Raw genomic sequence first — 13204 nt, 5'->3', positions numbered from 1 at the left:
GTCTTTAATGCTTGAGTGATTTTAATGCTTTTTATCAAATGTACTTATTTTCTCATGGTGACAAAAAAAATTATCTACGTGAAAATTATTTTACAAAATCAATTTCTGAGTGATCTGTGTAGGGTGAGATTTGTTATGTAATTTTAAATTTAGCGGCGGCAGAATACCTAAAACAAATATTGAGTAGGTAGGTATATAGTTGTAGAGCGTACAACTAGATGGCGCTTGCATCTTTTACCGGCTACAGGTAATTTAACTCACTGTATTACCGATAATTCCTAGAAAAGGAAAGCAATAGAAGTTGGAGAAAGTGTCAACAGTTAGCGTTGTTAATGACCACGAAATTCAAGTTTCCTATCTATAGTATCATTTATCTAGGGACGTACAGCGGTTCTCTACTTCGTCTCTCCTATGCCATCGTATAACGCCGTCAGTCGGAAATTGCGTGCGCAACGAACAAAGATTTTAAGCGACTTGTGGAGGTTCCAATTCGATTTTCGATTTAATTCCGTTCAAGCTGTTGCGGTTCGCAGTTGCGGTGCAGCATAGTATGGAAGTAGCCGTAAGATGGTCAAAAAGTTTACACAAAGGACGAGTCGCGACAAGAAGCATAGAACTTTACATTTTCATCAGATGAGCAGCAGGTTTTGCTAGCTCGCGTTTCTACTGGCCTGCTTGTTTTGACGAAATTGCCGAAATGTGGTGTCTCATAAGCCAGCCCAATTCCGTCGTTTTCGAGGTGAGGGTAGACCCCAAATCCATAGGACAGGAGTGTCTTGAAAAGGTAAGTCTTTGTTTGTTTTGATTCCGCGGTTGTCGTTTCAACCTACTTCATAAAATGCACGCAATTTTACGAGGTACCATTCGCCCCCTTATCTTTGATAACATTGGTAAATAAGTCTGTATTGTATACCTACGTACATGGATTTACATGCACCAGTCTTCAAAAACATAAATGATATAATAATTTTTCTAATATTTTGTACAGAAACAGTTTTATGTCTAATAAACTGCTAACATTTTTAGATCCTTACAACTTGAAATACATTTTGCATATTTTAATTCTTGAATATTTCAAAAACTAGTTTTTTATTACCTTCTTACATTGTGTAAAGGTTCGCTCTTGTAAAAGCTGGAATTAATTTTCATTTCACATGTTTTGTCTGCGAAAATCCATTAACAGTTTTATATACCTACAATACCGTTGATAAATAATAATATAAAGTTAGCGGAATCAGTTTAAGCCATTATTAGTATTCCATACATAATACATCGTGTTTAGAATGTCTAAATTAATTCGATTGTGGGATTAATACACTAATATCCTACCTATAGGTCACGAAGAAACTTATAAGTACCTATTTATAAATAACCCACTACATTATTAGGGCTACAGGCCCCCATAAGTCTTTGTTACTATAAACAATCTTATATAACAATGATTAGAATAAACCGTAAAAATTATCAAAAAAGAAAAACAATTTTTGTTATCGTAACCTTGCTAAATTGGGGGCAATAAGTTATTTTCTTTTATTTTTTATCAGATATTCTGTTGCCACGTACTTTTTTGTTTTTTTATAAGCCATTTTCGAGAGTCTTGGATATTTTTTCTGGGATGCTGGGACTATTAAATCAAAACTAAAAAATTATATTTCCTGGTTTCTGAAAAAAAATTTTGACCTTCGATTGGTTGAGTATTTTCATCATTTAAATTGCTTACGCTTTACAAAAAAAACTCGTGATAATCAAAGGTTGAGTTGAGATTTACTTAAATGGAACGTTTCGAAACCGTTTGATCTCATTTTAAATTTGGTTGTGACTAAAATGTTGCAATTTAAATGTCATAAGTACCTGCATAACATTGTTTTTACTTTATCCATTGTCAAACATTTAAAAAAACGCGAAATAACCGGAAGAAATACGACCTGACTAATAAAACTGTTTATTACACGCTTTGGTAAAAAATAGGATAATTTATCACTAATTTGCATTAGTCAGAAGTGTAATGTACCCGATGTACAGGTACAGGGGTCAGGCATTGGTGGTACTTAAGACCTCAAGAGCAGAGTTAATCGTCTAAGTACATCGATCAAAATGCACACAAAACGACATAAACAAGACCATTATTATAAATTACAAAATAATCTTTTATCAGGCTTTTTTCCGTGAAACACGTTTTCTCTATCACTCACTGATCACAAGCACGTTCTGTGTCGTCCAAAGTCCGCGCTACAGGTAAGGTTCCAAAGTCCAACGTTCAAATTCACGACAATAATTGTCGTGAATTATCCAATTCGATATGCTGTCAATATTTGCCTCCGATTATGGTTTTCGAACAATAGAAAAACGGGGCGTAGCATTAATTGACACTCGGTAACTTGATGAGTAACGGATTTTGCAAACGTTTTGCGGATGGCTACAAAACTATTTTGCATTTCGTGCAAACAGCGTAATATGAAAATGCCTAAATCCTAAATTGCAAAAATGCAAATCGAATCATTTATCGCGGCTTGCTGTGAAAAGCTTAGTTGTAGGCGATATCTAGATGAAAGAAGGCTTGGAATGGTTCCAAAACCCAGGCCCAGGATTTTATTTGGCAGTGAAAATATAGGAAAATATATTCCTGCTACAGAAAAAAAATAATCTTCAATAAAAAAAAAACTAGTATTTTCTAAACATAACATGTATGTGTTGTGTAACGTACCTATATATTTTTATGTAAATTAAAAATTTGTCATCTGTGTTTTTTCTGTCGCTGCATCTTGACGAAACGAGCTAGTTTGTTGATCTGAAAGGTAAAAAAATGCTAATGGCGTGTGTAATTAGCGAAAAAGTATGCATTAAGTCATAATACGACAAAAACAAGTGTAACGGGCCTTCGAAAGAGAAATTCCGTGTTGTCGTGGAAGGTGTATTTATAAATTTACTCGAGACCAAAGTCCAACTGCAAGGCTTCCCCGTTGGCACGTAGGTAAACGTATAAGTGTGCTAAAACAACAATTCAAGCCTTTTAGATTAAAACGGTGTTCCAATTTACTCTAGTTTCTGGTATACGTGATTTCATGAGAGTAATTCATATCTAATTATCAAAAATAAAATGTAATTAACCCGGTTACAAGTTTATACATTTTTCAAGATGAGACACCTATCTACATATCTTTACTTTGAATTGTAGGGCGGATATGACTAAAATCCTACTTTTAGCTTCGTTTTGTAAACGAATTTCGAAATTTCTTGCTTCATCTGATTTATCGTCCTGATATCTTTGTAACAAAAACACTTGAAATGGATAAACAGACCACTTGACTGAAAAAATAACAAAACAACTGTAAACGTAAACATAAGAAATGCATTTTGACTTTTGACAATAATTCAATCTAATACTGTAGCAGGTTGTGGATTTGTAGAATAAAAGTTATTTTTTTAACAGCCTATATTAAAATAGGTACGTACTATCGTAGGTAAGCAAAATAGTTACTGATCAAGTGCCTAGTTCATTTTTCTTTAATTACTCTTGTGTTAATTAAGTACTTAATAGAGGGAAGTGGAAAAGGAAGTGTACACCCAACCGTCTATAATTAAATAAAAAAATCTCGTTTGGTAACTAAACGGGAGCCTTCGGTAGAGAAATTCCGGCTGGTTCGTAGAAGGTGTATTTATAATTTGCTCGGTCCAAAGTCCAACGGCAAGGCTTCCCCATGATACGGCGGCATGCTCTCTCATTAACACCGTCGAAAGCCACGCTCCTGCGGACGTGATAGCGGTGGTGTTTCTCTGTAAGAGAATTCTCGGTCAAGTGGACTTTGGACGGCGACATGGGCGTAGTGGGCTGGGGAACCTTGGATTCCTCGAAGCGGCTTGCATAATGTAGTTTTCTCGGCGGGTGCGACGGTGGTGGTGATTCAGATTCAGAGTCGCCGTCTCGGGTGGCGATTTGGGCTCAACCGAATGGCTGTTGCATAGTAAATTTAAATTTGCCTACTACTAATTTCAGTACTTATTCTGTGATTCATATGTGCGTGATTATTTTGTTTCATCTCGCCAACTATTCTTTATGCCAATCTATCAATACATCAACTTCATACTTCTATAAATTATTTTAATACTTTTAATCAACCGCCATTTTGGGTTTGGCACAAAGTCTCTTTTGCAGCCTTGAAATATATACGTTTGAATTTTCAATGTACCTATTTAGTCCAGTCATTATAGACATGGGACAGCCTGTTTCGGGAAAAAAATACTGTTAGAAGTTTTTCTGCGAAATATTGTTCGGGAATAAATAAAATATCAAAAAATCAACTCGAGACTAGTTGGGAAACTTTATTTAAACAATGGTCAAAGTTATAGAAAAGTGGTTTTTTAACTCGCGTAAAAAAACTATTATTCATAGCGAAAAGAGGTTTATACAAAAAAGGTAGGTATTAAATAAACCTTTAAAATGAGACAAGTCCGATTAAATTCGGATAATTTGTTTATGCGCAAGAGCTCAAAAATGGTCGAAAATGGCCGTTTTTTTTTCAATTGCTAATAATTAGTGCAATTTTCATCGCAGACACTTGTAATTCAGGATTTTTTAGGCTTTTTGCACCCTTAATAAGTGGTAAAAATGTCAGCCCAAAAGCTTCATTAGCTTGGCGTTGGCGGAATTTATTATCTAAGATGCTATTTTCAATTGCGCATAAACAAATTATCGGAATTTAATCGGACTTGTCTTATTTTACAGATTTATTTAATACCTACCTTTTTTGTATAAACTTTTTTTCTCTATGAGTAACAGTTTTTTTACGCGAGTCAAAAAACCACTTTTCCATAATTTTGACCATTGTTTTAACAAAGTTTCCCAATTAGTCTCGAGTTGATTTTTTGATATTTTGTTTATAACACGTTTCGGAACAATATGCCGCAGAGAAACTTCTAATAGTATTTTTTTCCCGAAAAAAGCTATAATGACTGGCCTAATTTTTATATAAAATTAATGAAACGTAGGTATATGGGTAAAACAAAAACATAAGAATAGCATTCTCATTTTAACATACATATTTATGGATTTTAGTTTTCAAGTAGGTACAGTTTATTATTTGATAACCTAATATTTTAGTGTAACTTAGTACAAACGGTCAAATTATGGTAGTTTTTTGACAAATAGCTCCTAAATCAAAAAATAAATACATAATATTGTGAAATATTTAGAAATGTCAAACTGAGAATGACATTTCTGTCAAAGCGCCATTTTGAGTCAAATGAGAACAATGGGGGGGTGGGGCGGAACTTGATTAATCTAAAAGTTTGTAGATTTGTGTGAAAATTAATTAATCATAAAAATGTATTGGAAAGTCGAACATTATTTTGATTCCGATAATAGGGAATCTTAACGTCGCTAGTTTGGCCAAACTCTATCTTCATTTGCACTATGATTTCGAATCACGTTCAAATAATAGCCAATCGTCTTATCGAATTTTTAAAATTAGCCAATCACTGTAGTTTCAAACCATGATCACGAAATCGCAGCTAAAACAAGACGCTACAAGTAGGTATTTCAACGGATTGTTCTTGTTTGCTTCAAGAATTAATGGAAGTTTATGAAAATGTATTTATAAATATCGCTTTTAATGACCATCATTTTTGTGTAATTTATTGACATGCCTAATTATTTTGTCATTTTTATAAGTTTGTTTTTGAAATAGATATAAACAAAAGATATCTAATAATAAATAACTTGGATAAACTAATAAAAATAATTGTTTTCGGTAGAATAAATTTAGTAGATATTTCAGAAATTACTTTCTTTGAGCCGCAGAATAAACTACCTACTTAAGTATTGCGCAATTTTGATGAATAGTTAAAATCTAAAAATATCGACTGGAAAAAAATGTGGAAGTACCCAAAGTATGCATTTAGTCTGGCAATAAAAATAGTGCATTTGGCTTACCTACGCCCGTGGCACCGAGCCCGCTAATTTTACCTCCCGTTGGCAAACCGATTTGTTAATCACGTTTCTGTTTGATGCCACTTATTATTAAACGATCATGCATCCAGTGTGTGGCTTATATTTTCAGTTTTATTTTCGCCCACAGAGTTTTTCGCCAGCATTTCGCCTATTTTACAATGCCTGGACGGAGATATTTTCGGAAGCCCAGATGCAGGACAGGACTTAACCTCGTAGAATGATCATAACAAAGTATATAAACAATCAATTCGCTGTATTCTGATAACAAGAACAAATAAGCGTTAACCGTTTTTTCTGCGTATTTCTGTATTTTTTCGCGGAAGACCGAGCTTGTGGTTAAATAAAATGATTTCCATGTTGTCTTCATCCACTCGAAGAAATTGACGAATTGCCACAAGCGCATTAAAAGTCGTTTTTACTCTCGAACAACTTTCACATGCATAATTTAAGATGTTTTCTAAAACGTTATGTATACACATTTAGGTTCCAAAATCGTCATGAAAATGAAAGATAAGAGCTTAGTGCACAATATTCATTTACATACAAACCATGTGAAAGGTATATAATATAGATTAAGCCGTTTAAAGCTGTTGTTTATTTGTAAAGAGGTAGATGATGTCATTAGAGAAATATTGTAATATAATAACGAATTGAATAATTTTATTTACGTTTTCGTTTTATTAATATTCGTTTTACACTGTCTAACATTTACATTTATGCTTCATTTCAAGTGCAAATAACAATAATTTCCCATTATTGCCATCCATGCTCTTGTACAAATTTGATGTCAGTCACAAAAAATATTTAACAATTATAATGGCATAGTTATATTAATATTTATTTATAGTTCCTCCTTCAGATCGAATTGAAGCTATATAAAGTATAGAGGACACCTTGGTACAGGTCCTACAAAATAGTTCATTTGCCTATGACCGAATGCCAAAATTAGAAGGCGGTGTACTAGTTAAAATTAGCACGGGAAAATTTTCAGTTGACACAGAACATTATGATATGTTACAAAATTCTACCTACAGTTCCTATTTATAAAGTACGAATATCTTTATACACGTCCACCCATAAAATATTGGAACGTAATTATAGAAGTAATCAACGATATTACAGAAAATATATTACCGTGATAAACGGTATCTTTACGTTGTTAATTGCTCCTTTGAAACACAAATTCATAGTAAACAATAAAAGACGTATACAAACAATGAAAATAATCATTGAGTACGTAATAAATTTACGTTTATTTTTTTTCTGTTGTTGCAGGTCTGTGAATACTTAGGCATATCAAACGAATCCGATTATTTCGGCCTGAAGTACGAAAACAGCAAGGGGGAAGAACTGTGGTTGAACCTGAGGAATCCCATAGACCGACAGGTGAACTGCCACGGACAGACCAGTCCCATAAGATTGGCGTTGAGGGTGAAATTCTGGGTACCTCCGCACTTGCTCTTACAAGAAACAACGAGGTAACATTTTTCACTCCATACATGCGTTAAACTTTTGTCTGAACTTTAACTGTGACTAAAAATGGCTAGCAGTATATTACTCAAGGCTGAGGTCTTTGTAAACATTCTCGAAAATAAAAAAACTCGAGAAGTGTGTGATAGAGCGCTATAAATTGTTTTCCAAGGAAAATAAACACATTCATTTGTCTGGTTTTTCTGTTCTAATTTTAGTGTGTGTAAATACACATTTTAAAAATATACATTGTTCTTAAACGTGCTTTATAATCAACATTTTTTGACTCAATAAATTATTTGAGAAGTAGTCGCAATTCGCACCACCAAAATTGTAGAATTTGAACTAATTGAAACATTAAGTCGATAAAAAATAAGAACCAGCCGTTTCCAATTCCTTGACCAAACTTTGCAATTTCTCACAGTTTTTGTATTGACATGTATTCATATAATTAGGCAAAAAAGAAACAGGTTTTGCTAATGCAAAATCCCAGTAAAATACCTGCTTTCTGTGTATCGGTGTTAATTTTCTTATAGACTGTTTGCTGTATGAAATTTGTTTAACGTTATAAAGACTGCAAAACGCTGGAATGAATTAGCTCGGTGAACCTAAACGAAAGAATTAGCACATAAGCAACACAACGTCAATATTCACACAGTAAATACAAGGTGTCCAAAATTTTAACACTATTATTTGCGATATAGACGAAATCGTTACAATTTGAAGCTTTTATCAATTTCTTATTTAAATACGAGAGTGAAAAACGAAAACGGTAAGGAATATTCAGCAAAATTTTTGTTTCAGACATGAATTCTACCTCCACGCGCGGGTGGACCTGCTAGAAAAGCGCCTCCTAGCCTCCGACTGGGACAGCGTGTCTAAACTCATAGCTCTGATCGCCCAGGCCGACTCAGGGGACTACGAACCTTCTCACCCACCCTACAACACGTACATGCAGGCCTCCGCCATCACTTCTGTGAATTCTTCGCAGAAACCTACCGATTTGCTCCAGAAAATCATCGCGGAACATAAAAAGTATAGGGGCATGAAACGTACCACCTCCGAATACTGGCTACTAAAAGAAATATCCCAGTTCGAGTCTTTCGGCGAGGAAATGTTCAACACCAAACCGCAGGGTAACGTCATGCTCGGTGTCGGACCCCACGGGATCACCATTTACGAGAAGAACAAGCCTAAGCAGCTCATATCGTTCACCAATATAATCAGCGCTTCCTCTCACCGACGCACATTCAAATTGGAGTACCTTTCGGTGGACAACAAGGAGTCGTTGTTGGAGACGAAACTGGATTCTAGTCACGTCGCGAGTAGTCTGTATAGAGCCCTGACGGAAAAGCACGCCTTTTACAGTTGTGAAACTGTGAGGAGCGCCGTTACGGCTCAGTTCATTAGGGACTTGAAGGGGACCATCGTTTCGATATTCAACGAAGACTCCACCTTGGGGAAGAAGTACGTGTTCGATATCAGGAGGACTTGTCGGGAGGTGTACGACAACGCCAGGAGGGCCCTGTACCAGCAGAGTGCCATGCAGATCGTGCCGCAGATGGAACGGTCGGAGTGTACGCATGACGGAGCGAACTGTAAAGTAAGTCAAATTTTTAATTTTTTCGTGTTTTTTATTTCATTATTTTCCTATCCCGCAACTGGGCAGTCAAGAAATGGCTCGATAGTCGCAACTATGTTGATATCATACAGAAATTTAATGGAAAACACACAAACATACTTATCATCGCACTAAACACTAATTGTAAAATAAATAATTAACACGGAAAGTCGCAAAATTTTTGTTGTATTACAGATTTTTACAAAATTTAAACATATCAAAATGAAGGAAAAAATGGCTATTCTTGCTTGACCGTTTGTTTTTTTGGTTGCCTACCACCCTGTTGTCATATCTCATCAGGCATATTAACAAATAATTCACTTGAACTATGTCACTGTCAGAGGTCATTCACTAAAAAATAATAATTCAAATTTATCAGTTTAGTGCATATTTTGATTTTGTTTTAGAAAAATATTAAAACATTAACAAAGAACGGTTATAACGAGCGTTCAAATAAAAACGTGGTCGAAGTTGGCTCTGACACATTGGACGTAGGGCGTAGCTTATAGCGACCAACTTAACCTCATTTCTCAACGAGCTGTATAGCAGCTGTCAGTTTCAATAACAAAGTGACGATACAGCGCTTTGACAGATGACGTTTAAGTTCATTTGCTATACGCTACTCCCTACGTCCAAATTTTCAGAACCAACTTTACCACGTTTTTATTTGAACGCTCCTTATTATAGTATACAGGCTGTCCTGAAATTAATACAACAAAATTGGGTCACAGATTCTTAAGACAAATTTAGGGAACCGTATTTTCCATTTTTGCCAAGAGGTCCCTTCTTTCGGAATTACAGCCCCCTGAAATGCGTCCCTAAGAATAATCTTTTTTTTATATCTCGGAACCCTGTACAAGAATCACTAAATTTGGTACACAGGGGTTTTATGACATGTGGAATCTGATGGTGCTACGCTTTTGGTGGGGAACCCCCTTAAGACAACTTTTCCTGGGCCTCCTTATCTTAGGAGCCAAAAAAATTTGGTCGCATATTTAAATTTCTTAAAATGTTTAGTACTTTAGAAAGCCATTAAATTTACAAATTTTTTTATCTCTTGATATTTTTTTCATAAATGCAATGTTTTCGAGAAAAATGTAAAAATGTGATTGAATGCATATCGCGATTCGCCATTTTCCTCAAAAAACATTGCGTTTTACGAAAAAAATATCAAGAGACAAAAAGGTTTGTAAATTCAATGGCTTTCTAGCTAACTAATAATTTTTAAGAAATTCAAATTGAGACCAAATTTTTTTGGTTCCAAAGACTAAGGGGGCCCTCGAAAAAGTGTCTTATGGGGATTCCCCACCAAAAAGCATTGCACTATCAGATTCCACATGTCATAAAACCCCTGTGTACCAAATTTAGTGATTCTTGCACAACAGGGTTTTGAAATATAAAAAAGACTTCTTAGGGGCAGTTTTCAGAGGGCTGTAACTCCGAAAGAAGGGGGCCACTTGGCAAAAAAAAATGCGGGTCCCCTAAATTTGTCTTAAGAATCTTCAACCAAATTTTGTTGCATTAATTTTGGGACACCCTGTATAAAACATGTGAAGACTATTTTTAAAATCTTTAAAATGACGTCGCAAAGTTGAACAACGGGTTCTGTTTTTACTCCCTTAGTTTTATACAGTTTAAGAAAGTATTAACAGGCAATGTTGATACGTGTGCAACATAAAGTGAGTCCAGGAGCTGCCCAGTAGCGGCGTAGACAAGAGTTTAAATGCAGTTCAATAAACAAGTTATAATTTAACTATTTCTTTAAACATAATTTTTGATTGACGAATACAATTGGCTTTAAAAAACTGACCTCCATCCTGTATATGATTATGTTTTTCTATGGACCATGCAAAAAATTTTATTCATGTTTTTTAGAGGCTAGTTGACGTCTTTCTCGGTGACATTTTAAATTTTAGAACAACTTTTTTGGTGTTGAGTTTTTTGTATTATTAAGTTTGATTTTAAGAAGATGCTCCTTTTAACTGATAAAAATACATAATTTTCAAGAAAAACTCAATCGATGTATAAAATCAGTGGACTTCTATCCTTAAACATTGCGTTTTTTATCAAGTACGTTCTGTCAGACTGTAACTTCCTTAGGTAGTCATATTGTTAATAATTTTGCATTTATCCAATAGAAAATAAACAAAAGCACTGATAAACGGTTTATCTTTCCTTTGATTCATTGTATTTGATAAGAGGGCAACCTTTAAGGATAGAAACTGGTCGACTTTGCTACAATCAGTTGCATATTTTCCTAAAGTGATACATTTTGACTCATTTTGATAAGAATGTATTTTCTGTGAAATGAAATTTCACAATTTATAATGAGGCAATTTTTAATTTGTCTATTTGCCTTTATTTGCGAATAATAAAAACGTTTATTTTCTTTCAGGACTCTGAAGAGAAACTCCATCGACTAATGGACGCGTTAACCTGCAAAATCTGTATGGACAACCAGATCGACGTCGTCTTTCTTCCTTGCGCTCACGTTGTCGCTTGCACCGAATGTGCGGCCAGAGTCGACAGGTGCCCGTTGTGCCGTTCGCAGTTCACGCAAGCGCAGAAACTATACCTGCCCGGTGAATTCCGTCAGCAAGTTTGTTAATTCGACTCGGCGTACGAGAACAGGACTTGCCGAGACGTTTTTAATTTTTCTGACGTTCTTGTGAGATTAAGACTTTGAGGATTTGTTATCCGTTTCGTTTCTATTTCTTGGGAACTGATATTCTCGGGATATCGTTGATCAGTGTGTAAATCATTTTGGTTCGACTTTTTTACTTATATTTAGGATCTCATATTGAGGTTTCTTTGTTTTCTATGTACAAATTTTCTGTTGACTAACAGAATAGGCTAAGGACGAATGATTGTAGTAATGGTAGGAATTAATAAACGGTAAGCTGTCGCCTCCATTTGTAATATCCGTCGAGGTACGTTTCTCCTTAACGAAACCGTTAAATCTGTGTAATTAGGTTTTTTCACTACTCCGTAGAGACACTTTCATATCCTATATATTTTTGTAAGCCTTTCCTCCATTATTTACAATTAGTTTATTGAATTTCAATACTTTTTAGTCACTATCAATGCAAGTGTTAACTAGACGTAGACGTTTAAGTTATTTGTTATTTGTATATACATATACATATAAAATAATTAGTATTAACGTTGTGATAAATGGAAATTTAATTTGTGATAATTTCGCATTTATTATTTAGGAAATCGTCGGTGACAAAATCGAAGCGTTTGTCTGATATAATTTTCCATCTCCAGTCTTCCAAAAAAATTGTAGATTAATATACAATGTTCCGTGACGCTACTTGCTAGCCAATATTTGCAATAATAGATGTTCGATGTGGTAGTAACATTTTTTTTTCGGTTTAATCTCATTTTGTCACAGTTTAGTTTCTAAGTAATAAATGGTGCATAATAATTTTGTATTTTTTTGTAGAAAAAAATTGCTTTAAAAATTTAACTGTTAGGTTTAGTAAATCTTTTACCAACATTATTATCGAATTTGTGTATTTTTATTTAATAAACGCAAGATATCTTATATTTTCCTTGTTTTATTGAAGCAAAATTCCCAAAACAATAAAGAATAAAAAATACTTTATCAGAATATAACAGTATAATAACTTTTTTGTGAATTAATTTAAATTCATAAAACAAATTTATATACAAATTCTGTAGAACAGCTTTACACTGAACTGAAATTTTAATTTTTGATGAAATGTATTAATGCCTCCTGGCTACCCTTCTGCACGTCACTGTTAAAAATAAATTACAATCTTGCTCAAGGAATAGGCAACCATCAATTCTTGTAAAGCGTAGTATAATATAGTATCATAAAAGGGTATAAAACAAAATCTTTCATAGCTGGATAACAATTTTTCGTTTTCATAGTTTAGTAAAGCATTTACGTAGAAAATTAGAAAATTCCAAGTAAATTGGAATTATCTGATCAATATTTATATGTTGTATGTAAATAAGTAATATTTTAATCTCCTAAAAAACAGCATTATGCTTTGAAATTTACTGCATGTAAGGCTGCCAAATGCGTTAGTGTTAATTTTTGACCATTTGCTAGAGGTCGCTTGCTATGGCTATGGTTTTACAACTTTAGCTAATGACATTTTATGGCAAAACTTATTTGAGGTAAGGTTATAATG

At 34.2% G+C, this 13204-nt stretch overlaps 1 protein-coding gene across 1 annotated transcript; it reads left to right on the top strand.

The window, feature by feature from the left end:
* The first annotated feature begins 418 nt into the window (after positions 1-418).
* On the top strand, positions 419-12590 carry LOC108905094 (E3 ubiquitin-protein ligase MYLIP). Its single transcript, XM_018707868.2, has 4 exons — positions 419-784; positions 7223-7425; positions 8222-9020; positions 11434-12590. Exons 1-4 carry the CDS (start codon positions 698-700, stop codon positions 11644-11646), a joined length of 1302 nt encoding a protein of 433 aa, XP_018563384.1. The 5' UTR covers positions 419-697; the 3' UTR covers positions 11647-12590.
* The last annotated feature ends 614 nt before the right edge of the window (positions 12591-13204 follow it).

The sequence above is a fragment of the Anoplophora glabripennis genome, unplaced genomic scaffold (genome assembly GCF_000390285.2).
Source record: "Anoplophora glabripennis isolate ALB-LARVAE unplaced genomic scaffold, Agla_2.0 scaffold129, whole genome shotgun sequence".
Taxonomy (NCBI): Eukaryota; Metazoa; Arthropoda; class Insecta; order Coleoptera; family Cerambycidae; genus Anoplophora; species Anoplophora glabripennis.
This window is presented reverse-complemented; position numbering and strand designations above follow the sequence as displayed.